Source organism: Microtus ochrogaster, chromosome 1 (genome assembly GCF_000317375.1).
Source record: "Microtus ochrogaster isolate Prairie Vole_2 chromosome 1, MicOch1.0, whole genome shotgun sequence".
Lineage (NCBI taxonomy): Eukaryota > Metazoa > Chordata > Mammalia > Rodentia > Cricetidae > Microtus > Microtus ochrogaster.
In genome coordinates, this window is record NC_022009.1 from 123,570,147 (window position 1) to 123,597,997 (window position 27,851).

The following is a 27,851-nucleotide window of genomic DNA, read 5'->3' on the forward strand; positions in this document are numbered from 1 at the left end:
CAATTCCATTGTATGCATGAAGACATTACTAAGTGGGAAGAGAGTTTACACTAACATCTGGCTCAGTGAATGGCCATTTTAACTCCTGTTTCTACTGTTATAATTAACACAAAACACAGACACACAACTCTGAAGGCAACAGTTACTGTGACTGGGAATTTGTGAGTGTCTCCTACTTGCTTTTGAACGTCCCTGGCTCTCTTAGGGTGTTGCAGGCACAGTTCATTTAATGATACTCTGTCTTAAGTCAAAACTAAATAACAATAAAAATCGATACCCCAGTGTTTGCTATTAACTACATTCTGAGTTTTCCCATCAGAACTAATACAGAGCATTTAATTAGGCAGTCCTTAAAACTTAGATTTGTAAGATTTATATTTACAAACATGGTAATGGTGTTTCCACAAAGCCCATAGTGTAGCAATGCCCTTTCTTCCCTAAATGTTGATGTGACTTTGTCTGAAATGCTAGGGACACATAATTCTCCCACTTTGACCAGAGGAGGGCAGTGTGAGCAAAGGCTTTTCCCCACTGTGCTCAGAAAGGAGCATGCTCAGTCCAGCTTAGGTGTTACACTTTCCCAGCACTGTTTGCTGGAGGGCAGCGGTTCTCTACCTGTGAGTCGCATCAGAAAGCACAGATAATCTATATTACGATTCATAACAATAGCAAAATTACAGTTATGAAGCAGCAATGAAAATAACTGCATGGGTGGGGTCAGCACAGCGGAAGGTTCTGTATTAAAGGGTCGCAGCATTAGAAAGGCTGAGAACCGCTGTTTTAGGGTGACAGAACAACGGGGAATACAAGCTGTGCTTCTCACAGCGATCCTGGGGGACGTACAGAAGGGGTATCTCCGTGGTGGCCCTGGTTCGGAACACTCCCTTCCAAGGTTGCCGGCTGTCAACCCAGCAGGAGCCTGGGCTGGGTATGGAACCACTTCCCAAAGTGGGCAGCATAGGTTGAGCTGTCTGCAGAATTTCTGCTTAGCCAGATGCAGTCTGTTCCCCCCTGGACCTTACTTTGTTCGTTTTATTTTCTGTACGGGGTTCTGTTGAAAAGGGAGAGAGGAATTTCTCTCAAAATTTTTGCATGTAATAATAAGACATGACTGCCATAAGCAAATGCTAACTCTTTGTTGTGGAGTTGCCTAGTGTAAATGCTACTCCTACCGATCATTACAGGGTTCACACAGCTGCAAGTTTAGACACAGTTATTATTTTTGTGATTTTACATTAATGGAGGTTCGAAATACAAATTAACACCATCCCAAATCTCCTCTATTCTCGTATTCTTGAGATAGTTTTGAGTTACTGGAAGTCTTCACTTAAAAAATTATTTAAATTTTTAATTTTTGGTGTGAATTTCTTCCGAGTACTGTATTTGCTATGTTTTCAATCGAGCCAGATCTATTAAGCTGGTGCTTATGTAAGTACATGTGACTGTGTGTGTGTGTATGTGTTTGTGTGTGTGTGTGTGTATGTGTGTGTGTATATGTGTGTGTGTGTGTGTGTGTGTGTGTGTGTGTGTGTGTGTGTGTGTGTGTATGTGTGTGTGTGTGTGTGTGTGTGTGTGTTGTGTTTGAATAAATTTCCTCTCGGTCTTTTTTCTTTTTTTGCACTGAGTGAATTCAAACAATGAAACAGTATTATGCATGAGAATTAAATGACGTACTCAAGATTTTAACATAACTGGCATCGGGTTGGAATTTATGAATGGTTTACTTTATAGTATGTATTTAAAAAGTACTATAGAGTTACTTAATACCAGAGAGCTGAGCATATGTATTCTGGCATGCTAGAATGCAGAGTTTTGAAACGTAAGCATGCAGTGCTGTTTGGCATTCTAAGTCCGAAGGGATTTGAATGTTTATGTTGTATGACTCACTCCAAATCTAGCAGGACTTTCTTCTTGTATTAAAAGAGAAAAAAACAACTACCAGATTTTTACTGGGGTATTAAAATTTTCCCAGCATTTGGTACCTCAACAAGAGCTCCATTGTTAGTGTGGCTGCCCCTGGCACCTCGCACGGTAGATGACTTTGGGGTGATGACGCTTGCTCAGTATGGTGAGATGTACACTTGAACATGGTCAGGAAGATGGGGTTTGTTCTATTCCATGAAGATGTCCTCTCTTCCCAGTATCATCTGGTTTCCTGACAGGACTTGCTCTGTGTGTGATTGGCCCCTGTACTCTCCAAATCCCACTTTTGGAGTCAGGGAAAAGCACAATATTTCACTGACTCCAATTCTGACACCACTGTTCATCTACCGTCAGATATGTCAACTGTGGGAGAAAAGATGTTCTAGAGTGAAGGAAGAAGGTAAATAAGGATATCTTACCGCTCAGCCATTGGAGTATTACCAGTGTTATCCTTATAAGGGTCATTATGGACACCTTCCAATAGAACACTTGTGTGTGCTTCTTAAAACAAAGAATAAAGATGCTAAAACATCATTTTTTATTATCTGGGCATGGAACTAGCGCTTTGCACATGCTAGGCTTTATCCCCCATCCCTAGAAGCTAAAATATCTTAATATATGACATTTTGTAATAATTGCTCTCAGCTGCAGAAACTGTTGCTGGCTATTAAGTTTTTAATGTTAACTTCTTGATCATAGTATCTCTCCTGCCGGGCAAGTATAATGTCACTTTTTTTATAAATATGTATTTCCTCTGGCTATCTAATGACATAAAACCCGTCAATTGCTCACCTGAACTCTGTTGTGGTTGCTCATCAGCCTCATTTCTCAATCTCTTCCTACAGCATTAGCTGGTTCTGGTGTCAGCCCAACCCAGGTGCATTGAGAGAGCGATAGGATTAGGGCACCAGCCAGTATTACTTGTTTTCTCCCTGAGCCTGGAGACTTTCGTTTTCACCGCATCTTAACAGAGCGATTTAGAGGGGACTTAGGCCATTGGGAAGGGAAAATCTTAAATTTCTCAGTCTAAGGCCACTGCTAGAGGAACCACGGTGACACACCAATGGCTCAGGCTCACTGCTTCTGCTGATCCACTGTCCTGTTGGTGTCTGGCTGACTCACACTATGCAGAGTTTCTCTATGGATTCCAGCTATGAATACATTTATAGAAAGGGGGAAATGAGTAAGGACCAATCATGTTCTCACTCACTCAGAAAACAATCTTTGTTGAATTTTGGACTAAACTCTATTTTTTTTTTGTATTTGTTGATTGTCTCCTATCTACACTACAAATTCATGGATCCAGTATATTTTACTTTATATTAGCCTCAATTCTAGGGTAGGAAGAGACATGATGTAGGCATTCAACCAGTACCTTTGAGTTCATGATTTGAGAAACCAAATCCTACAAGTCATAAATGGCGTTGGGTTACCTTTAATCTTTGAAATATAATTATTACTTATTTTTCATTGCCACCAAACAAACAGTGAAGCATATCCTCTTGGATTTAGAAATATCTGAAGGTGTGAGCATTGTGTCATTATTGAAGACATGAGAGATGGCCTTCCTGATTAGAACATATTATTCCGCATTATCCCGTCAGGAAGTATTCACAGTCTTTAGGATGTAGGTCTTTCTCACTCACTTAGAATTGGCTTTCTATATATTCCCCAGGTTTATGCCAATGTTTATTATCTGTCTACAACTTGGACAGGTTTGTACTTTCCTGCCTGCCACACTGCAGACTCTGGTCACGGCTTTTACTGGCCTTTTACATCCCCTTGTCTCTGTTGTGTATCTGCCACCCAAAGTCAGTTCAGTCTCCAGGGAGATTAATCTCGGCGCTCTCCTAGTAGGTTTCTGATCTTCTGTGAGTTACGCTGTCAGTGTAAAACTTTCAACTTGCAATTTGCTTTCTGTAAATCATGACGACATTTGGTTTTCTAACCAGTCCGAGTCTTTCAAGGCTCACGTCACCACTGTCCGACTCTTCGTGGTCGGCTCTTAGTGCTATCACAACAGTGGGGGTTTAGTGTCATTCTCTCTCCTTTGACAAGACTCTCAGCACTCCAGCCAAAGACAAAGAATTCAAACTCCCTGATATGCAAGACCTTCTCCTTGTGACAAGTGTTCTTGCCTGTCACGGCCAGCCAAGATTATTAGATGCTGTATTGCTGTTGCTGCTGAGTAAGCAAAGCAGTACTGTGAAGGTGGGAGGTGAGTCTGGAGGCACCTGTCTTTTAAAGAAAAAAGGGAAGGACGGGCTGAAAGAGGAGGGGCCCAGCAGAATCTGCATCACAGAGTGTTAAAGGACAGAATAGCACTGATGATACAGTGTGTTATTAGGAGGAAGAAAATTCAAATTTATCCCCCTTTAAAAATATTTATTTACTTATTTATTTATTGCATGTGTTTCAATTATTTTGCCTGCACGTATGTACATGCATAATGTGTTACAATGTCCAAGAAGGCCAGAAGAGGGCATAGGTCCTCTGGAACTGAAAGTACAGATGGCTGTGAGTGACCATGTGCATTCTGGGAACTGAACCCAGGTCTTCTGAAAGAATAGCAAGAACAGAGGAGGGCAGTCATCTCAAACTCTAGCGTATCATAGACAGGGGCGCATAGATTTAGATCCGAGACACGGTAGCGTAAGCACTGTCTTTTAAAAAAAGTAAAGGAAGAACAAACAGGAAGCGGCAATTATAGAGGCTGCAAACAAAATGAAGCTTAGTTTGTTCAGGGAAGTAAAGATGGCAGGAATACAGTGAGGTTGTGAGCTGCCAGGAGCGTCAGAGGAGTAAGCAGGGTCCGCATCACGAGACTTTGTAGATGCTGGTGAAGTGTGCGAGTCTATTTTGAGTGCATCCACTCTTTCTTCATTTATGCTGATCAACTCTTGTTTGTTTTCATGGCCCCACAGAGCATCTCTGCTGAGTCAGTCACACTGTATCATGTAGCATTGTGCTTGCACGCTTACATCACTGTACTGAGTGCTGTACGCTAAGTCTTGTGAGGAGAAAGGCTTTGTGGTCTTCCTCGCACCACGTTTCTGTCACCTTCCCCTTACCTTAGACAGTTCTGTGTTTACTGAATGAGAGAGTGAACATATTACCTTTAATTCATGGATCTACTCCCCCTGAACTCTACCCCATCACTCTTTATAACTCTTGGGTTTAATTGTCTATACCGCAAGGAAAGAGCTCTGGAGACCAAGATAGTTGTCTTAACAATATCTTTCCAAGTCTAGCATTCAGTAAATGTGCATGGATAATTGAGCACAAGAGGGGAGAAATGAGAGGGGAGAGGAAAGAAGGAAGGAAGGAAGGGAGGAAGGAAAAAGGGAGGGAGGAAGGAAGGAAGGAAAAAGAGAGGGAGGAAGGAAGGGAAGAAGGGAGGGAGGGAGAGAGAGAGGAAGGGAGGAAGAGAGGGAAGGAAGGAAGGAAGGAAGGAAAAAGGGAGGAAGGAAGGAAGGAGGAAGGAAAGAAGGAAGGAAAAAGGGAGGGAGGAAGGAAGGAAGGGAGGAAGGAAGGAAGGAAGGAGAGAGGGAGGAAGGAAGGAAGGAGGAAGGAAGGAAGGAAGGGAGGGAGGAAGAGAGGAAAGGAGGAAGGGAGGAAGGAAGGAGGGAGAGAGAGAGGGAGGGAGGAGAAAGTTAAATAGCCAAACAAATAATTAGAGTTCATTATACATGGTGTTTTCTGGAGTCATTGACTAGGAAAGAAGTGGATGAATCTGTACTCAGCTCCACCTCTATAGCCAGAATAAGCCCTGTTCATCCCACTCTGAAAATGAGGAGTAAAATATGACATAGAGAAATAATGAGAGATTGAATCTCAATTACAGAATGTCTTTCGTATGTGTGGGGCCCTGAATTCCAAACCTAGCAGCAAAACAAACAACTGGATAAACAGATCAATAAATAAACAAAAATGTGAAGCAAAGAAGAAGAGAGCACAACTATTTTCTTTTTCTACTCTTCTGTCCATGTTTTTTTTTTTTAAATCCTCTTTTGTTCCTTTCTGTCTTTTTGGACATCATTCAGCAACTGATAACACCATGGAGGTGCTGAAATAGGTAAGAGCTGAAGATAGCCACTAGTTATGATCAGAAAAATCATTGTGCGTAGTGGAAAGAATAGCTAGGGGTGACAGTGGGTTTGCTCCAGAGAATGGACAGCATTTTTAAATGAAATGTGGAAATATTGAGTTCTTACAGTTTCAGAGGATAGGAAAGACTAGAGACTTTAGGAAAAGTCCAAGTCTGAACAGTTGAAGGATTTCTTGAGCCATTAAGATGGGCAGATAGAAACAGGGTTGAACATCTATTCAGATGATTAAGGGAATTCTTTCTCAATGTTCCCTTTCTTTCTGAGAAGTACAAAGGACCTTGTGGGAGCGAGCCAGGATGTATTTGGTGGGAAACCCCACAGGCGAGCTGTGACTGCGGGCAATCACAAATGGTGCTGACGTTGGAGTGACCCTCGCCTGTGCTGTTAGGGCCTTCTCTCGGTTTCAGTGCTTGTTGGATAACCGAGGACAGCAGAAAGATGACTGGACTGAGCATGGGCTGGGAATCTTCAACCCAAAGTCGCGAGACGTGGGGAAGATGTGAGTTTGATGGAGTAAACTCGGGCTGGGCTGCGGAGGGAGAGAAAGTCATTGGGAAGGGTGCCTTCCAGAGCCGTGAGGAAGAAATCATGAGTCTGCAGGCGTTGAGGTCTAATATTAGCTAGTGTCATGTACACACAGAAGCAACTGGTCACGTATCCATCCTTCATTAGATGTGTGTCAGCGTAAGGTAATGGGATTAGACGAAGTCATCTCTATTTCTCTTCTGTTTTCTTATTCTCTTGTTTGCTCGGGACAATTACAAGGGTGTGAGGAGGAATAAGCAAGAAACTCCTTACAGCCGCAAAAATGGGAGGAATTATTTTCACAACGCATAGCAATGTGGCATGGCTTGCCTCGCTCCAGATAGGAGACCAACTGCTAGGTTAAACACAAAACAAAGCAAGACTAACCACACAAGCAACCTTGTGGGCCCGCTCCTCGGGCTGAGAATAAACAGAGTCCCACCACCGAGCACAGGCTTTTTAAACAGAGGATAATCTACAGGAATTGTCCTGTGTCCCACAAGTTCACAATTATGTCATTAAGTCACAATCAGGGGTGTTAGGAGGAGTAATTAGAACTGTGTTGTAGAGTTGCTCACTCCTAAGAGAAACTTTATGGGAAGGAAAAAATCTGAAGCATTCACTGTGGGTAAGTCTCATAAGGCTTTTGAAAACTAAGCATTTCTGCTCATGGGGTCGTCACTCCAGAAGAGCAGAGAGAGGTATGGTCTTCTACTTTAATCTGAAGACTTTTTTAATAATCTTGCCTTTCTTCTCATCTACAGCCCGATATATGCACATGAAAAGAGTCAAATTTCCCAAGGAAAGAATTTCTAAACTTTGCTTTATTTTTTTTTTCTTCCTTAAGGAGTCAATTCCAAACTTCAGTTTCAAATCATGCCAGGGCCTGCTTTTGGGTTGTTTGAGATCAACCCTGACACGGGAGAGGTGGTAACAATGGTCACCTTTGACCGAGAAGCTCAAGGGATCTTCACACTTCGAGGTAAGGGACTTAGCATTTCTTTATTTTTTTTCTAATTATTTGAAAATGTACATGGATGAGTGTGTGCCTCTTGTCTGTATGAGCACCATGAGTATGTAACACTCATGGAGGCCTGAAAAGGCTTTCAAATTCCCTGAATTGTTACAGGCGAGCTTCTTAACTGGGTGCTGGGATCAAATCTGGGCTTTTGGAAGAATAGCAGTTTCTCTTAACTGAGCCATTTCTCTAGCCTGAAGTTTAAGATTTTCCTAAATCTCCTTAAATGAAATTTGATTGGCCCAGGGTCACCCAGGTAGTTCAGGCTCACACTGTGTCACAAGAACCAAGTTTCTTAGGTGTGTACTGATAGCCACAACCCTTCCTTCTTTGTGTCCATTGTCAGTACTTGTGCAAGACAGTGGCGTCCCGCCCTTGTCCAGCACGGCAACCATCATCTGCACCGTTGAAGATGAAAATGACCATGCCCCAGAGCTTGCTATCCTCAGCCAAGACATTGAAGTTCTGGAAAACCAAGATCCAGGGGTTGTCTACACTGTGCTGGCTTTCGATATGGATGCTGGCAACAATGGAGCGGTCACCTATCGCTTAGCTGGTGAGTCTCAGAAAGTCGGTGTTCTCTGGGTACTGACCAATGCGGATGGCCTGGAGAGTTTTCCATTTCGGTGTCTACTGTGTTTTCCTACAAATTCCACACCCAGTGAGAACTGCTGCTCCCTCCCTGTCAGGGTCCAGCCTTGACCAGTTCGTATGTTCCAGGGTAGGGGTGTGTGGACCGATGGGTAGAGATACAAAAGAAATACAGAGACATAGGAGAGTGCTGGAAGGGCCACTCAGTGAATACTGAATACTGAATCCAACTGTGTTTATCTTCTGTACTCTTATGCGCCCCAGTCCACAAAGGGAGAAAGAAGGCAAAAGATTACTTTAACGTGGCGCAAAGGGTTACCAGAACAATTACTTGCTTCAATATTTGAGCCATCGAGCCACTATTTCCTGAGTTAAGCATTCTGATGTTTTAGGGAAGACATGCAGTGACTACACCCTAGACCAAGTACCCTGTAGGCAGCCATTCCTCACGGCAAACCTCCTGTTTTAAAATTAATGGGGTGGGGATAGGCTTGAATTCTCTGACCTTTGGTCAGCGTGGAAGCAGATCCACCTCTGTGGGCCATCTTAATGTCCAAAATAGCAAGTAGCCACACCCTAGGTCAGGATAGCTGCCCACCCTGGATCAGCACCCTCGAAATTTTCTAAGGTCTTGAAAGCTTTTTTGAATTTGCTTGTATGCCAAGACTAGGGCAAATACGTATAGAACAGATGTCTTTTTTTCTATTGTTTTTTCCTATGGTCACTTATTTTATTCTTTGCATCTTGAGTTGATGACTCCTTCTATATCCTGACCCAATTTACCATAATGAAGTAGATTTTTGTTCTTATATCAATTGTTGTCACTATATTTTCTGTATTTGAGTATTTTTATATATTGAAAGGAAACTAGTTAAAATTTTAATAAATATGGAATCTGTGTTTTAAAGTTATTTTATATTGAGTTGATTAAAATATCAAAGATACTGTCCAAGTTTTTGTTAATAGTTTATTAAAAACCAAATTGTGTTGAAAATGAATTGCTTAATAAAATTGATGGATCCCCTTTTCTAGTTTATAAATGTGGGCCTTCTGTCTTTCCCTTCCCTCCCCTCCCCTCTCCTCCTTCCTTCCTTCCTTCCTTCCCTCCTTCCCTCCTTCCCTCCTTCCCTCCTTCCCTCCTTCTCAAAATCTCATAATGTTCCCAGGTTGGTCTTGAAACCCTGTACTCAAAGTTCCTTCTGGCCTGGCCTCTTGCTGCAAGTATACAGCAATCTACTGTGTTAGAGTAAAGGAAAGAGCAGCAACCGGCCTCCTGCCAATTGTCTTTGTTACCAACACAGGTTTGGGAGTGTCTGTCCACATTTTTAAACTTCTCTTTTGGTGCTGGCAATGGAGTTCAGAGTCCAGGACTTCGGAAGCATCGCATGCACGCTCTTCCACTAGGCTGTGCTCGGTCGGCCCCTTGTGTATATCCTGAAATTGAGGAGGACAGTTGATTGATAGAAGTAAAGTTATTGCTTAAACATTTTCTGAGTTGTATATCCTCCAAACCAATTCATAGCCTTTTGCAGTTATTTATCCATCACAGGAAATTGGGTAAACTTGGTAATTAATAGCAAATACCTTTTCTGTATGAAGTAGGATGTGTTCTTCAGTCATTAAAGCCAGCCACTACTTCTGCACTGAACTGCGATGGGTGGGGGGGGGGTCAACAGAGGGATGGACAAAGACGGGGAGAGAAAGGAGGAGGGATGGGAGGTGAGCAGGGCCCTTCAAAGGGAACACAGTGACTGTGCACATGTCCTCACTCGTGAGAACCCATGTCCCATCTTCTACACCTTATCTTCCCTGCAAACTTCAAGGGAATCGAGTTTCTGGAAACTGCTCCAAGACATTTCAGCTGCCCAGTGCTCACATTTCCGGGACCACATGCACAGTCTTTGCTTTACACATAATGCTGTCTCCGAATGTCATCTTGCTTCTTTTCATTGAAGGGTGAATTTTCATGTTATCCTTTCCAATAGCATCATGTGGCCATGCTCACACGCTCTACACTGTTGGATCTCCACGCACCCATGCCACCTGAATATGAGTGCTAAGAGCATACCCTAAGGTCTGGATCCCAAGCTGTCCCTTCTTAGATTGTAAGGTCTTGGGAGCAAGATCACGTGTCCAATTCTTCCTTACAGTTCCAATATCAAGCCTACTTGTAGTATACAGTAGGAGCTTATACTTGGCACATCATTGGGCCTCAGTGAATGTTGAGCAAATGAATTGATTTTTCAATCACAAATACCACACAACACATCTGCCTATCCCTATGTTGGATGTAGATTAATCGTGTCCTATAAATAAAAAGTCAGGATTCCCCTCTTGAGCCCCTATTTATTGCGATTATTTTCTCTGAACACTTTGATTCTATATGCTTTAAGTGCCTACAAGCTAGTATGGCCCCATATCCATGAGCCTGATACTTTGATCTTACCACTTTGAACCATTTTTACTTTAGTAATCGACAAAGATGACTTTGAGACACTTTGCCTCTGTGTGAGTTAGTCCTATGGAAGATAGTAAAGAACACATATTTTGAAAGATACAGAGATGGATAAAATACCCTTGCTGATGTCATGGGAGAACTGGGCAGTTGTGCGGTCGTCTGACAGGAGCGTGAGTACTCGTACACGCGGTGCCAGGGGATTGTAGAAGGGAGGAGCACAGAAGGACTGAAATACCTTTAGCACAACAGAAATACACTTAGCACAGCGGAAATACATGTAGCAGCTAGTTGCATTTTGGAAAACTCTTACAATCCACCTGTTATTTTCATCTATTGCACACACATTTGTGTTTGTCTGCATGTATGTATGTGTTTTACTGTTTGTGGAAACCAGAAGAGGGCATTGGGTCCCATGGAACTGGGATTACAAAAGTTTGTGAGCTGCCTTATAAGCCCTGAAATTGTACTGGGTCCTCTGGAAGAATAGCAAATGCTTTTAACCCCTGAGCCACCTCTCCAGGGCCCACCTTTACGTATCAACTTTTGATGGATAGCAAAAAAAAACCCCACAACTAAACAATATTTCTTATCATTGAATATTGTTTGGTTGTCAATAAAATGCATGTCATGGCAAAAATATATGAATACAAAATGTATGTACAAAAAAATCAGATTGTTGCACATGTTCTAAGATGCATTTTGAGGGGCTACGGTGTTGGTCATGCTCAATTGTTCTCAGTATTTAGGAAAGTGCTATGATATAATAATCGGGAAATAAATATTTTCAATGATTAAAAAGTAATAAGTATATCACCTATCAAGGAGCTATTTCTTTCCCATTTCAAATAGATTTCAACTGTCTTTTGTAACAGGTGGGAACATTGGTGAGTACTTTGCACTTCATGCAACCTCAGGAGAACTCTCGACAACTCAAGCTTTGGACCGGGAGCAGATCAACAACTTTACCCTCATTATCCTGTGCTCAGATTTGGGGAATCCACCCCGAAGCTCTGTGATGCGGCTTCATGTTAGGGTTTTGGATGACAATGACCACAGCCCTTCCTTTCCCATGCTTCATTACCAGTCCTCTGTGAGAGAAGATGCTGAGGTGGGCACTGTGGTCCTGGTGCTGTCTGCTGTGGACAGAGATGAAGGCCTCAATGGGCAGGTGGAATATTTTCTGCTGGGGGAGTCTTCTGGTACATTCTCCGTCGATCGGGTAACAGGGGCACTGAGAACTAGCCGCGCCCTTGATCGAGAAGCCAGACCACCACAGCACAGGTTCCAAGCTGTGGCCAGAGACTGCGGTCCCCAAGGCGCGAAGAGCAGTATGCTGACTCTTCTCATATCTGTCACTGATGCTAATGACAATGATCCTGTGTGGGAAAAGAACCCAGTTGATGCTTTCCTGTCCCCCAAACTGTCCCTGAACCAGACCATTGCTCAGCTGAGAGCCAGTGACCCAGACGCAGGGCCCAACGGAACTGTCACTTTCAGCTTTGCGGACACCCAGTCAGTGTTTTCTATTGATGAATATACAGGGGAAATCAAACTTCAGCAGAATCCATCTTCGGAATCTTTTCCTATTTGGGTGCAGTTAAAAGCCACGGATCAAGGGATCCCAGCGAGGGCAACCAAGGGCCTCTTGGTTGTTCACACGGAAGGAGAAGATGTGATGATCTCCTTCAGCCACCGCCTCTACACGGGACTTGTGATGGAAAACGGTGAACCAGGTGAGTGTATCTTCACGTTTCTTGTATATTTCACCAATTTGGGCAAAATGCTTTAATATAGACTGAAGAGATTGCCATTGCACTTTCAGATACAAGCTGATGAGCCTGTTCCAGATATTGGAAAGTTACAATCAATGTGACTGGATTAGCTTTCCAATGCTACTATGAAATGACAGAATCAATCTGCTTATTAAAAACAGGACTGCTCTTTTACTTCACTGTCTGGAAGTTCCAGGCAAAACGGAGTGGCCCCATGGCTGTGGGCCTCCTTTGGGGCAGTATTATGATGGGAGGGCATGGCTGTTCATTTCAGGGACAAGGAGAGAGCGGAAAGTAGAGTGTGAAGACAGTGTCCTTTGAAGGTCCATCCCCAATCATCTAACAGCCTTCCATGAGGCCTGCTTCCTCAGGGATCACCATTTCCCGGTAGTGTGGTAAGAGGGCCACTTGTTTGTTTCCTGGCAGTCCAGCAGCTCAGCCCCCAAATCATCACACAGAAACTATATTATTTAAATCAGTGCTTGGCCTATTAGCTAGCTGTAGCTTCTTATTGGCTAACTCTTACATCTTAATTTAACCCATCTCCATTAATCTGTGTATCACCACATGGCAGTGGCTTACCGACAAAGTTCTGTTATGTCTGTCTCTGGCAGCAGCCCCATGGCTTTTCCTGACTTGGCCTCCTTTCTCCCAGCATTCAGTTTAGTTTTCTCCGCCTGCCTAAGTTCTGCCCTAGCAACAGGCCAAGCCAGTTTCTTTGTTAACCAATGGTATTCACAGCATACAGAGGAGAATCCTACATCACAAAATCCTACCCTGGGTTTTCACCAAGCTTTCACCCTACAGGAACATCTACATCTGAAGTATAGGCACAGCTAATATTGACCTGGTCTGAAATAAAATGTCAGGATAGATTGTAATGAAGACCAAACCACTTCTAACTTCAGGAGCTGGGCCTTCTTGCTTAAGACTCAGTTTGAAAAGCTAAAGGATGACAAATGAGTGAAAAGTCTCCATCCTCCTGGCTCCATATTTTTAACTTTTAATAACTTTTTTTTAAAATTTTGAATTAATCTGATGGTTTTCATTGCAAATACAGCGATCTGTTTAAAAGAACTCAATACTCCAGCAATGCCTTTGAGAAATCTTAAGCCTCAGGGAAGCTGGTTGGAAACTACTGCAGTGAATGCAAGCAGGCGGCGTCTGTGTAAGGTCAGGGAGATGAGGCGTGCACAGGCCTGTCCTTGTGGGAGGGTGTATCGTGTCAGCCAAGAGACAGACCAAAAGCAGAGGCTGTAACAGGAAAGGGAAAAGAAGAAGACTGTTGGATGTGATCACAGGAAGTCCCGGGGTGGGGAGGGTCCCTAGGGTCTCTGCTAAGCAAGGGCTGTGTGCAAGAAGCATCCTCCGACAGATAGGACTTTCCTTGGAGCGTGGGTTCAATGCAGACTGCCAGGTCATATCAGACACAGGGAAGAGAATTTCCTTACTTATTGTTTTCTGTTCTAGTATTTCAGTAGGCTCAAAATATTACAAAATACGAATCAGTATTAGAATGATCCTAATGTTATTAAACACCATTTTATAACTTCCAGAATGATTTTGTTGTCTCCAAATGTATCTAAAATTTAAACCTTTGTATTCAAATGAAAAACAGTAGAGAAGTTTTAATTTCTCATAGGTCCCTTAGACATCCTATCAGTAAGAGACATTTGATATTCTGAGTGAATTCATCTTTGATGTTGTTCTAAATTATCATCATACTAGACTACAGAGGGGGAGAGAGAGAGGAGAACAGGGAGGGGGAGAGAGAGAGGAGAACAGGGAGGGAGAGAGAGGGAGGGCAGGGAGGGAGAGAGAGAGGCAGAGAGAGACTGACTTTTGGGCCCCCTGCTTTTTTCTGTTTCTTCCATGTAGGTCCCAGCCTATCCTATGGCCCTGTTCACAGCAGCTAGGGCCAGTGTTTCCTGCTGCTTGCTCCCCCACATGCCTGTGTTCTAGAAGCACCTTCACAGGCACAGCGAGAAGTGTGCTTTAGTAACCCACAAGACCTCTTTAAATCCCGTCTGGGGAATGTGGGCCTGTGTGATATGCACTCTTCTGGATTCTGCAGCCCTGAACAGAGGGGGCCTGGCTCCAGGGGCTGGATCTACCCATTGACTCCAGGTTTAGGGCTATCAAACCGTGGGGTTACTCTCAGGTAGTGAGGTCATCTCCTACCTCCCCTAAACCCTTCACTGCCTGCGTCTTCTGCTAGCCGCCCTTTTCCATTTGCCTGTGTGTGTGGTCCTCCCGTTCTCCATCACTTTCCAACACTCTCTTAGCAGGCTCTGCTGTGTGCTTATTGCTGCTTAGGTCTCTGGGGTAGCTCAGTTTAGCATCTCTCTCAAAATGATCCCTGGCCAGGGTTCTTGGAGCTATGGAGATTGACAAAATGGAATTCTTCTCTTGCCAGAGAATTGCCCAGAACCCTTGCCTGCATTTGAGGCTTACAATAGTTGAGGGCCCGCCTGTGGGGAACATTGCTGTTCTCTTTACCCGGCCATGCAGAGGGGCCTCACAGCCAAAGCCTTGTGCTTCTTTTTATTAATTGATTTTTATTGAGCTCTACATTTTTCTTTGCACCCCTCCCTGCCTCTCCCCTCTTCCCTTCAGCCCTCCCCCAAGGTCCCCATGCTCCCAATTTACTCAGGACATCTTGTCTTTTTCTACTTTCTACTTCCCATGTAGATTAGATCTATGGAAGTCTCTCTTAGGGTCCTCATTGTTGTATTGTTGTCTAAGTTCTCTGGGATTGTGGTTTGTAGGCTGGCTTTTTTTTTTTCTTTTTAAACATAGAGCCTTGTCTTCTTATGTTTCCCAGATCACCCTTCGGCTTCTGCACACCCCTCTTCTGTCCTATCATTCTGTTTATGAATTTCAATGCTCTTCCTCTCTTCCTTTCTTTGGAATAGAACATTTGCCCCCCCCCCCATACCAACTCTTTGCACAACACAGAGGCAACTCCTAAAGTGATGTTGCACCCGGAAGCCCCAGACTTTTTCAAAAGTTAGGAATAAACCACTTGGTTACTCACAATGGTTAAATCCACTAAATGGTGAAACAGGCTTCCAGAAGGCAGCCTTCCTGGTGCTTCTGTTTGCCTTCTGACACTGTGGCTCTCCTGATGAGGATGAGTCAACACTGTTGTCCTCAGTGTGGGCTTTTCAGAACTGCATGCATTTCTACGAATTGCCCTGGGGTGGAAAATTGGCATTATGAATTATTTTGAGACCCCGGCTAAATGTTAAGTAAGTAGTCAGACTTTGGAAAACTTGAAACAATATTGAAACATGATGACACATGGGGGCAAGCTGACTAGTGAAATATATTTAATATTGGAAAATAAGTAACCTCCTTAGATCTTGATATTTTGGAGGAGAAACCGTCTTCCAGCGCTTTGGCAGGAGATCCAGTGAGCCGCTGTTCTCCATCAGCTGGGCAGTGTGGAAATGTGACACACATTATTGAAGCCGCGCGGGCGAGCCTGTCACGGCTCCACCGTGCACGATGAGTGAGTTCCAGCTCCATGAAGTGGAAGCGGTAATGAGTTCCTCACGTGGATGCTGCAAGGATTAGATTAAGCTGTAGGAGGGTACCAGTCATCACTTCAGTTGTTACTGTGGCGATTTTCCTTCTGTCTTTAATCTCAACATGAAGTTTGTAAAGCTAGCAGGGTTTAAACTCTAACTAGAGCAAGGAACTATTACATAATGGTTGTATAATCACCGTGAAGTGTTTGCAGTTTTGAGAGCCCTGGCATCTGGTTCATTTTCTGTACAAACTAGATAAGAATTGTACTTCCGAAGGAAATAAATTATGCTATTAGCATTAGAGTAGGTAACACTACGTCCCTGGGGACTTTGGAATGCCTGTGGCAATAGAGGGAAGAAACAAAACTATTCTGTTATTCCACTATTTGGGACCAGTGTTGCATTTGAGATGAATTCCATAGGAATGAGGACATTCTAGGTAGTCCTGACTTCTCTCTCCATTTCCCCCAGGACCCTGCCAACTTCAGGTCCTCTTTTTAAATTTTAATTTCTTTTATTATCATTATTACTTTTAACCCACTGAGTCCAATGAACACTGCCCATATATGCATGGGTATAAGGTTATCCATTGGGGCATCTCCGCCAGAGACAGGTGCCTTTAGCAGCCATTACCTGCCAGTAGCTTCTTAGTTAGGGGTGGGGCCTCAGTAGCCCCTCCCTCATCCATGCTGGAATTATTTTTATTTTATGAGTATGAGTATTTTGCCTACATGTATATATTGCACCACACATGTGCAGCGTGTGTCTGTGGACTCTAGAAAAGGGTGACAGATCCCTGGAACTGGGGTAACAAGCAGCTTTAAGTGTTGGCAATCAAACCTCGGTCTTCTGCACGAACAGCAAGGGCCCTCAACCACAGAGCCACCTTTCTCAGTCCCCTGTGGTGGGATTTGGAACTGGCTTCATCACGCAAAGGTAGCCTCAGCTGGGTGGTGGTGGTGCGTGCTCTTAATCCCTGCATTTGGGAGGCAGAGCCAGGTGGATCTTTGTGAGTTCAAGGCCAGCCTGGTGTAAAAGAGTTAGGTCCAGCACAGTTAGGACTGTTACACAGAGAAACCCTGTCTCAAAAACAAAACAAAACAAAACCAACCAACCAACCTCCACCCAAAACAAAAACAAGTAAACAAAAAAAAAGCAAAGGTAGCCTCATTGAGTGAGACTTCTCAGACTGTGAAAGAGATGCCCATGTCCATCATGGTGCCGGGTTCTATGTACGAAGAATAGTTGCTGTATGGATTGCAATAATCCCGTTGACATGACTAGCTTTCTTCTTTCTAGGAATAAAGACACAGGTAGCCAAATTGTAACCAAGGAGTTGTTTGTCAATCCTCCCCAATTAAGAGCAGGGTGTAAGATGAGTGCCGAGTGCCATCCGCCCTTCCTAGCTCTGCCAAGCTGGATTTAGTGAGGCTGCGTTGGTTCCCGTGCCTCCACTGATCATCAGTTTCCTTTCCTTTGGGTTTAAAAGCTCCTCCCCTCGCTCCTTGACCTCCCAGAGTTTCTGTCCTGGAGACAGTAGGCTGTTGTTGTTGATTCTTAAGAACTGGTCTTGTCTAACTCTGTCCTGAAGCATCACACTTTTAAAAAGATAAGAAACAGGGCTGTAGTTGAACAATATTAATATGTCCTCACTTAGTTTTCTCTGCCTTTCCTACAAGCAGAATCCACATATGTGGAAAGAAAGCATCAGGGTTGATACGGCAGAAATACAAAGACATCATATTCTGTCTTTTACAGACAGAGTAAGTGGTCCCAACGATATGTTAAGGATTCATAAGGATGTCTGCTGTGTGGGAAGAAGGGAAACACCCTCTGGTTCTGGAGCACGAAGGAGTGGCAGACAGGCCACCTCAGAAACCTTGCGCTGCAGTTGGCACTCTACTTGAGGCTAGAATCCAGGAGGAGCAACCTTTTAAAGGAAAAGCTACACGCAGAGGTCACTTTGGAACGCTGGCAAAGTCACTGCCTGGTCCAGTGGGACCTTTGCAAAATCAGGCCAAAGGGCAATGATAAAATGTTTAGGCAATGAGGGGGTTAATCTCAAGTCAAAGTACGTGACACGGACAACGACGTCTTGAAAATGGAGTTTATTTGGGTTCATGATTATAGTAGTTTCAATCCATGGTCATTTGGCCCCATTACTTTTGGCCCATGGGTGAGGCAGAATATCATGGTTGGGACTGTGTGGCAGAGCAAAGTTGATCACTCATGGTGATTGAGAGGGAATGAGGAGAGAGAGAGAAGGGAGAAGGAGGGAAGAGCTGGAGGGGCAGAAGGAACAGGGAAAGGGAGGGGAGGAAGGAGGAGAGGCCACAGACAAAATGTAGCTGTCCAAAGATCTATTCATCCAATAAGGTCCCACCTCCTACAATTTCTACTAACCGCACCCCCACCCCACCCCAGGCAATAGTCAAAACTAACTCATGGTCTAATCCTTCCAAACTCCTCATCCCCCAAACCTGCTGAGTCGGAGACTGACCTTTTAACACATGAGGGGGCTTGGACACTTCAAATCCAGACTTTAACAACAGTGGTACCCATGAGAGATACTATATCAGTCACTACAATAAACTACCATTTTGTAGTGAACAACTGCATAGCTGTGCTGCTGTTGAATGATGGGATTGTTACTCTACTCCAGACACGCTGACCCACTGCGGGACCCCCTGTCCTGCTGTTGACCACGCCCATTGCTGTGTTCTGTCACAGTCTGCTGCACCACATTCTCTCTTCTGAGTACCCCATACTCAATTTCCTGAAGATGCTTGAATATCTACTTCCTCTGTTCTTTTAGAAGATAGTTTGGTGTATTTTGAAATGTCCAGAGTATCTTTATTACCATTAGTTTTAAGAGTAAGACATGGCCGGGCGGTGGTGGCGCACGCCTTTAATCCCAGCACTCGGAAGGCAGAGGCAGGCAGATCTCTGTGAGTTCAAGACCAGCCTGGTCTACAAGAGCTAGTTCCAGGACAGGCTCCAAAACCACAGAGAAACCCTGTCTCAAAAAAACAAACAAACAAACAAAAAAAAAAAGAGTAAGACATGACATGAAAGCATAGCGAGAACTAGCCGGGAGATGCTTCCAACTGTAGCTCCAAGCAAGAACAGTCATATTGAAATAATACAAAATATTTTATTTCACTACAGATAAGCCCTTCCCCAATTTATCATAGCTCAGCATGCATGCCAGCAAACATCCAGATAGAAAAATCAAGATTACGAGCTCCTGGGAAAAAGACAAACTTCCAGACTTTTCTAATTGTGGAATTATAAGCAAAAACCTAAAAAAGACATCAGCAGAAAAGGTTCGTGAAGTTCCCAGAATCTTCAGCCATGTGGATTGGCCAAGCTCTCCTCCTTTACAAACCAGTTAGTGAAAACCTGGAGTCGTGGCTGCTTTTCAGCTACACATATCCTACACACACACAACATAAGGCATACAAAAATATTGCACAAACAAAAGAATAAAATAATTTATGTAATTATTCTAAAGAAATTCAATCAATGCGTCCCAAGAAAACAGAGAGACAACCAAATAAAATCAGTAAGGTATATACTGAAGCACAATTAATAAAAACTCTGGGTCAGAAACTGGGGCTCAACTTGAAGAACTGAAAAGCAAAACAGGCAGCCACTGGCTCTTACCTCAACCTCAGTCTGAAGTGGTGATCCTGCCTCCCAGAATCTCAGAAAAACACTGTGTATTGAGAGCTGTTTCCTTCCATTTTGTCATCCTCTCCAGGGCTGGGATTAAAGGCGTGCACTGCTGTGATTAAAAGTATGCCCCGCCAAGTTTCTATGGCCTCTAGTGCGGCTACTGGAATTAAAGGTGCATGTCATTGTGGCTACTGGGTTTATGGCTAAAGGCCTGTGTTACTATAACCTGCTCTGTAAGGTGACAGGTGGGACTGTTTTACTCTCAGATCTTCAGGTGGTCTTTATTTAGTAAAATACAATTGAAATGCCACTACAATGCATAAAGAAAATTAGGTTATCTATAAAGAGTTATTAACGAAAAAATCAAACAGAAACTTTAGTGCTTAAGAATACTACAACTGAATTGAAAAATTCACCAGGGAAATTTAACAACCAAGCTGAAACTTGGTGGACTTGAAGGTGAGCTATTTGGCAGTCAATAGGAACAAAATGATAAAGGGATTTAGAAAACTACAAAAGAATTTTTGGGTTACCATCAAGTGAAACAATGTATTTATTAAATACTTGCAAAAGGAGAGAAAGAAGACAAAATGCAGAGGACTCCTTCAAAGAAACAATGGTCACGAGCTCTACAAATCTGGAGACCGAACTAGAAAGACGAATGTGAGAAGCTCACAAAACAGATCTAGGATGAACCCAGAAGGCTTCATGGAAAAGCCATTAAAATCAGACCGTCAAACACTAAAGCAAGGAACTCCAAAGAGTCCCAGGAGACGAGCGTGTGTCCTCACAAAGGGCTCTCAGAACAAGGAGGCCTCTCCTCAGAGGCAACACAAGTCAGAAGGAACCAAAGGACACACTCAAGATGTCGAAAGCAAACAATTGAAAATGCCAATAAAAAATACTGAAGCTGACAAAGCTGTTCTTTATAAAAAAAACCATTTGGAATGCCAGTTTCAAGTCAGTCATCAATGATAGTTTTAAGAATAACGTATATGCTTAGGGATAATGAACAGTGCTCAAAAACGTTCATGCACAGGTTTGTATGCAATTTTTCATAGTTGCTTAGTTATTGTCATAATTATTGATCTTTGCACTCATGTAGCAATTATGAGAATTATAAGAATTACTTATTTGTAGTCCAGCAATGGTGGTACTTGCCTTTAATCCCAGCACCCGGGAGGCAGAGGTAGGAAAATCTCTGTGAGTTCGAGGCCAGCCTGATCTACAAGAGCTAGTTCCAGGACAGGGAAACCCTGTCTCAAAAAACAAAACAAACAAACAAAAAAAGAATTTCCAAATTGAAAGTTCATAGCTGCAGTGGTGCTGTGGGTAGGATTGGGCTTTTTAATGTAAGTTATGTAAAGAAGAGGAAAATAAGACTATTAAATATATTGAACTTTTTGTTTAATTACCCCTCATAAATGTCTGAAAATGCAAAATATAGTTTTTTACCCCCCCATAGCGTATCCACAAAAGGACAGCCGTATATATATTTTATTCTCTTTATTTCCTCATTAGAACTGAAGGTTCTTTGATAATTTTTATAGCTTGTCATTTTTACCTTGATGTGCTACGCACGGTGATTTAAGTTTTACCTGTGTACCCAGAGAGAAAGGCACGTTAAAAATCTTGGAAGGACCCTTTACTCAGTTCCTCTCTGTTAGTGATGTTTCAGATTTAAACTTTGCCAGAGAAAGAAAATGCATAAGCATTTCTGGCTCTCTGTTGCCTTTAGCATCTAGTTTGAAGAGTTTTGTTGAATGAAATTTCTCTGGGATTTTTTTTCTACATAAGAGGTGCCATAGTGATATTTTCCAGTTCTGTACTCAACGTTGTTCTTTTATGCACAAGAAATGCCCTCATTTTATTTTATAACTTGACATGGGGAAAAGAAAACCCATTCTCACCCTAGGAGAAATAAAGGCCATCAGAAAGGACTGGACATCTTTCCTACATAGTGATTTGTCTCTGACTGACAGCCTCAGGAACATGTGGCAACACAGTTGCAATAAAATTTCCTCTATTGAAAAATAAGTTGTGTAAGGAAGGACAGAGCTGTGATTGACACCGTAGATGAAGGATGCTGCAGTGTGTGTGTGTGTGTGTGTGTGTGTGTGTGTGTGTGCGTGTGCGTGTGTGTGCGTGTGTGTGCATGCACATGCCCATCAGTTTATACAAAACGTAGGCATTGTGCAGGAGTCTTGTGTCTCTTGACATGTAGAACAATAAGCAATAAGCACTGTTTATGATGCAATTGGAGCATTCTTAACACTTGTAGCAACCTGATGTTACCACCATTATTCTATTTGTTTCTTTGTTGCTGGATGACTTTGCAAGTGGTTTGGAAAGGACAGGGGTTTGGAAATCTAGATGAATGAGGTTTAAACTTTGTCAGGGTTTCTGTTAAGTGTAAGGTTTCTAATTCAGTCTGTCCTGGTGGCTGAGGCCTGTGAATCCCAGCCACCAGGAAATCTGAGGCCAAAGGGTCAGAAGGTCTACAGAGCTGCAGACTTCAGAGTCAACCTGAGTAACTTAGTGATGCTCTGTCTCGGAATCACCAAGGTCAGGGAGCTGGGGGGGGGGGGATGTAGTTCAGTGATCCCAGAATGCTTTGCCTTGTTTCACTGTTCCCAGAATGCCTTGCCTTGTTTGTGTGAAATCCTGTCTGGTTTCCCCAACCCCCCCTCCCCCCATAGCATATCCACAAAAGGACAGCCGTATAGTCTATCTGGATTTTTCTGGCCTTGTGGATCTGCGCCTCTTATTAAAGTGAATTCTTGCTGAAGTTCTGATCTTACAAATCATCACATGGTCTCTGGTATTTATAAAATAGACACAACTTGACTGTTAAGCATTAAGGGGGTTCTAGGTGGAAATTCTGTCTATTCCCAGACCTTTTGTGTTTTCTATTCTTTTCAGAAAAAAATACATTTATTTATTTTATTTTAAGGACTGGGAGGAGGAACATACATGTAAGGATGTGTGTGTTTGGGGGGGCACAAATGCCCTAGCACGTGTGGAGGTCAGAGGGCAACTCTCCGGGGTCAGTTCTTTCCTTCCAAGTGTGCATCATGGGGATAAGTCCAGTCTTCTGCAGAGCCATCTCTCCAGACCTCAGGAAAAATTGTTAAGAATCTAAGGGGAAAATCAATTTACCCTAATTTATTTATCTTTTTCACTGTTACTGCCACCAAGGGGTCTCAAGCTGTGTCTCATATGTCTGTGCCTCTGGAATCCTGTGCCCCTTAGGTAGGGACCAGCATTTGTCCCAGTTAGGAGCCTGTGGTTCCTCTTCTCTTGCTGCCCCCTTCATCCTCCCTCTTCCCATATACTTTAAGCACTTATAAAAAATTCAAGTGTTGATACACAAAAGAACATGCTTTGTTTTTAAAAGTTATGCCTGACTAAAGATATCCAATTCTGTTGATTTATAAATATAAGAAATTTAAAATATATTTAGGAGCTAGAGACATGTTTCTTGGTGGGTGAAGTGCTTACTGGGCCAGCATGAGGATCTAGCACCCAGGTGGAATGCTGGCCAGTGTGACACCCTGAAATCAGCACTGGGGGACAGATGGGAGGATCCCAGGGGCTCGCTGACTAGCCAGACTGGGTCATCCATGAGTTTGGGGTTCAATGTGAGACCCCATCTCAAAAAAAATTAAGCATAGGGCAGTAGCGTAGGACACACAATGCTGATCACTGGCCCCCTCTGGCACACACTTATCCCCACAAATATATTATTTTTAATTGTGTGTGTGTGTGTGTGTGTATATATATATATATATATATATATATATATATGGCACAACATAATGATTTTCAACATGCACATGGTATGTGACAATCAGGATACTTAACATTCCCATCTCCCTAAACTTTAAAAAGTATTTGATTAACACATATTGATTATACCTATTTCAGAGATCAGAGATGCAGTGTGATAGCCAATACATGCATGCAATATATACAGGTCAAACCAGGGTGATTAACATTCATGTCATATTGTTATTATTTAATATATAAAATCTTTAAAGAAAGAATTGATATAGAGTTCTAGAAATGTATATGATACAAACATATAGAAAAAAATCCTTTCTTGCCATGGAACTCTGTTCAATCTCTAGTAAGTAAAATGGAATAGATTGATAAACCAGTCACCGAAGAGCAACTGAAACTCTCCACTATCTCTCCAGCCAATTATTGGTAATAGTCTTTTTGAATAAGCCAATCATAACAGTTAAAGAACAACCCCCAGACACCCCTTCCTTCTGTGGTTTTTCCCTTTAAAAATAGCCTGTACCAGACATTCAGGGTCTTCTAGCCTCCCGACTGCTGGAAGATCCTGTCATGACAGAATTGATAAAATCCTCATGCTTTTACATCAGCTGTGATATGAGAGATGGTCTCTTGGGACGACTCCTCCTCCTCGGTGATTGGACGCTAGGGTCCAACAAGACAAGAGTAGGCAGATAATACCTACTGTTTGCTCTCACACTTCTGTGAAGTTTTCTAATGCTCTTTATTTAAACTAACTTTACAGGTACTTCTGTTGTGACTGTAAAGGCTTCTGCTCCTACATCAATTCCAGACTCCATTAAATATTCAATTTTTAGCGGGAATGAAGATGGAGTGTTTTCCCTGAGCTCCACCTCAGGTAATTCCTCTCTACTGTACGATGACTCTATTTTCTGTTTAACTCGACACAATTACCACTTGCCAGGGCTGGGGCGTGGGGATTAGGACTCTAAGTAAAGAAAACATAGGATAGTGCCCAGAAGTTCCAGTGAGTACTGAAATTGCCTGTGGTTACTTTCCAGTTGCCTAAAATACCCTGGGCCCAAGAGGTAGGAGTAAGATGGAAAACTGCCTTAACGTGTAATACAACAAATGAATAGACCAGTTGAAGGTCATGGGCTACATTCACAGTTAAACATTCTGTTGCTAGAATAAAACAAGTCACCAAGTCACTGCTCACACCCTACACCAAAACATTCTGGGTGGAATCCAATGTTATCCCCTTAAAGGAACTGGAACCTTAGTTGGATCCTTAAACTTTTGTTTGAGGTAGGAACAGATCTACTTCTCTATTCCTGGAGCACAAGGGCTGGCTATTAGCCACACCTGTTGACAATAACCGTGAGAGAGCAGTACTCTTCTCTGAAAGTAGGTAGGATCTTTGGAGTAGAAACACAATCACCTTGAAGGAATAGAGGGAAGTTCCAACTCTCTGACCTTTGGTCAAGTGGAAATAGGCTCACATTTTTGGGCCTCCACACCTCTAAAAATGCTATCTTACTGGACGCCAGGTTTGGTGCGTACACCTTTAACTCATCCCTCAGGAGGCAGAGGCAAGTGGATCTCTGTGAGTTTCAGGGCAGGCTGGTCTTACTGTTATGCGTTCCAGGATAGTCAGGGATATCTAGAGAAACCCTGTCTCAAACAAGCAATCAGAACAAAACAGCAAAAATAAATCAAAACAAACAAAAACCCTGAGTGGATCAGGAAGCTACCCTGGGTTCCTTCCCTATCTGGTCAGTTTCTTCCATCCCTTACTTCCTATTTCCTCCTTCCTATACTGTGGTCAGAAATTTGTATAAACTGTAGAATGACTAAATCAAGTAAATTACATGTGACTTTTGATACGTCATCATTAAAATTGTGCCCAAGAGTAGTTAGTATAGATTTTCTGGATGTATGAGTTATAAAATGAAAAACTAGTATGAATGATGAATCAATAAAATTGATCTCTAAAGATACAGTCACTTTCCTTAAGGATAAAAATGAGATGAGCTTCTGATCCATAGTTCCAATCGAAAGGTTTACTTTTGTGCATAAATTACAAGTCACTTTGGATTAAAAGCGCTCATCACAGTCACTCTTACTGCCCATCACAAGACGCCCCAAGTGAGAGTCACAGTATATCTGTATACCACATACTGTCAAGAGGGATTGGTCACACTGTGTGTTGTCAAGTAGTGTGGGTTGTGAAAGTAATCAGTCAAATCTGGTGTCAAAGATGACAGTGCGTTTCTGTCATTTTAAATTAGGTAGTAGAAGGGATGGAGGTAGATATGGCACATACACGGACGCACATATGCACAGTAAAGTTCTTACACAGAGTCTAGATTCCTTCAGAATCGCAATGCATGTGCCTTCGTGTACCGGGAAATCCCCGTTTCTAACCTTCTTCATGGCTCTTTTCTGACCTATTATCACGCCATCCCACAACAGACAGACACAGTAGAAATCACACAGAGGAATTTCTTATTTGGGGCAAGAACTTGAGCTGTGACATCGTCCCCCAAGGTCGGTTTCTGTAACCTGGTTCTGTATTTTCTATGAGGGTATAGAAGTACTAAGTACTGAAGTACTGAGTACTGAATGCCATGAGCTAGGTACTGGGAATATGGTGCTCAAGGGTCAGGGAGCAGTGCTTACTGTATAGTCCACAACCAAGGAAAAGGAGCCAGACTGGAGCAGGTAGGCAGAGAATATGCAGTTGTCCAAACACAGAAGAAGGCTTAAGATGGATGCATCCTCGCCTGAGACAGGGAAATGGAAATTGACAAGCAAGACTGAGGTAGGGACAGGCCTGAACCAGCGTTTCCCTGTCAGTGAGAGCCGCTCACTTTTCTCACACTGCGGAAATCCACTGACTGGTTCTATGCAGGGGAACGGCAGCTTCCTTATAGTTCAGGTCCCCCAGTGAGTGAATGAATAGAAATGTTTAAAATGTAGATGAATGTAAATATTAAGAGAAAAGATGATTTAAGAGAAAACTCCAAGGCTATAGACAGTTTCCTATCAGAGTTGGAAATGAAATGTGAAAATATCCACAGATCCCAACTTTTTCCATAATGGCCCTGGTCAGAACACATGAGTTAATAATGTTTTGAGATATTTTAAAATAACATCATCATTTCTCTTTAATATTTCCACCTTGGGAATAAAACCAGGAGAACTCACTGTAGAAGAGCCGAAATTCCTTGATTTTGAAGTCAGGAGCGAGGCACAGCTCATCATTCTCGCTGAGAGCGATGGGCACAGAGCCTTCACCACAGTAGCGGTTTCCATCCAGGATGTGAATGATCATGCCCCACGCTTCACACAAAGTGTGTACCGAGCATCAGTCTCTGAAGGCCAGCTCCACAATGCTCGTGTCATACAGGTAACAGAAAGTGTGTGTGCATGCGTGTGTGTGTGTATCAATCAATGTATGTCAGAGTACCTATGAGCTATTACCAAGAAGCAATCCAATTTTCTCAATCTCCAGGATATGTTCAATGTTTTATGGGTTGATAAATCCTTAGACTGCAGAAAGTCTGATTTTCTTTGTTCACGCTTCTTCATTGATCCTGTGCTCAGTTCTCAGCCGCTGGCTTCTCCAGGGACTCCCCGAGCACTAGCAAGGAATCTGGAGGTCACAAAACTGTCCTGAATCCCAAGTGAAGACAGAGGCTCATTGAAGCTCTTTCCCATGATGGTGACAGCGCAGGCTGAGGCTCCCAGAGTCACTTCTGTTCCTGTGTTTGCTAGGGTGCTGTTGCTCTGACACCTGCTATGGGGAAGTTACCCCAGCGAAGCTGCGTTGCCATCACGCTAAGACCCACCTGGAGAGCTTAAATACACAACCCCAGGGGACACAACGGACTTCTTTGTTCTTGCTTGGAAACCAATACCTGATGATGGTCCTCAGCATCCTCTGAGAACTTGCAGAAGTTTGAAGACTGAGCTTAGAAGCAATTAGGAATAAAATTGGGGAATCAATAATAGGAGACCAAGAGATGACAAGGGATGCAAGCTGGGGCAGAGTCACAGTAGATACAGAAAGCAAAAATTAAGACAATTTACTAATTCAACATCTTGTTAAAACCTTGACTCCAGTGATACAACAGGTTTAGTGTTTGAAAGTCAGCCCAGAAGACCCTGTGATATATCTCTATGGGAAGTGATGCAGACCTCTATTCCTTTCTTAGCGCTACTTTGAAATCTCATCAAATAAACCATTGGGATAATTTATTGGCAGTAATCTAGGATTTGATTCACTTTTCGAAATTCCCCTGAGTTAAAACTTCATTATAATATAAAAAGTTTCTTGTTGACCTATTTTATAGACAATTCATCAATCAATAAGAGGGGAACGAGGACGGGGTGATGGCTCATTGGAGAGAGCCCTTGCTGTGTAGGCCTGAGAGCTGGAGCTCAAATCCCAGGCAGCCTGTCAAGGCAGACAGGTGT

General features: G+C 42.9%; 1 protein-coding gene across 2 annotated transcripts in view; it reads left to right on the forward strand.

The window, feature by feature from the left end:
- Dchs2 (dachsous cadherin-related 2) overlaps positions 1 to 27,851 on the forward strand; it is a 189,409-nt gene that overhangs the window by 142,275 nt on the left and 19,283 nt on the right. For both annotated transcript variants that reach the window (XM_026785466.1, XM_026785495.1), the window contains exons 11-15: positions 7,405 to 7,539; positions 7,922 to 8,131; positions 11,497 to 12,357; positions 24,154 to 24,267; positions 26,570 to 26,781. In XM_026785466.1, the coding sequence (XP_026641267.1) occupies positions 7,405 to 7,539; positions 7,922 to 8,131; positions 11,497 to 12,357; positions 24,154 to 24,267; positions 26,570 to 26,781 (1,532 nt within the window). The remainder of the gene's footprint in view (positions 1 to 7,404; positions 7,540 to 7,921; positions 8,132 to 11,496; positions 12,358 to 24,153; positions 24,268 to 26,569; positions 26,782 to 27,851) is intronic.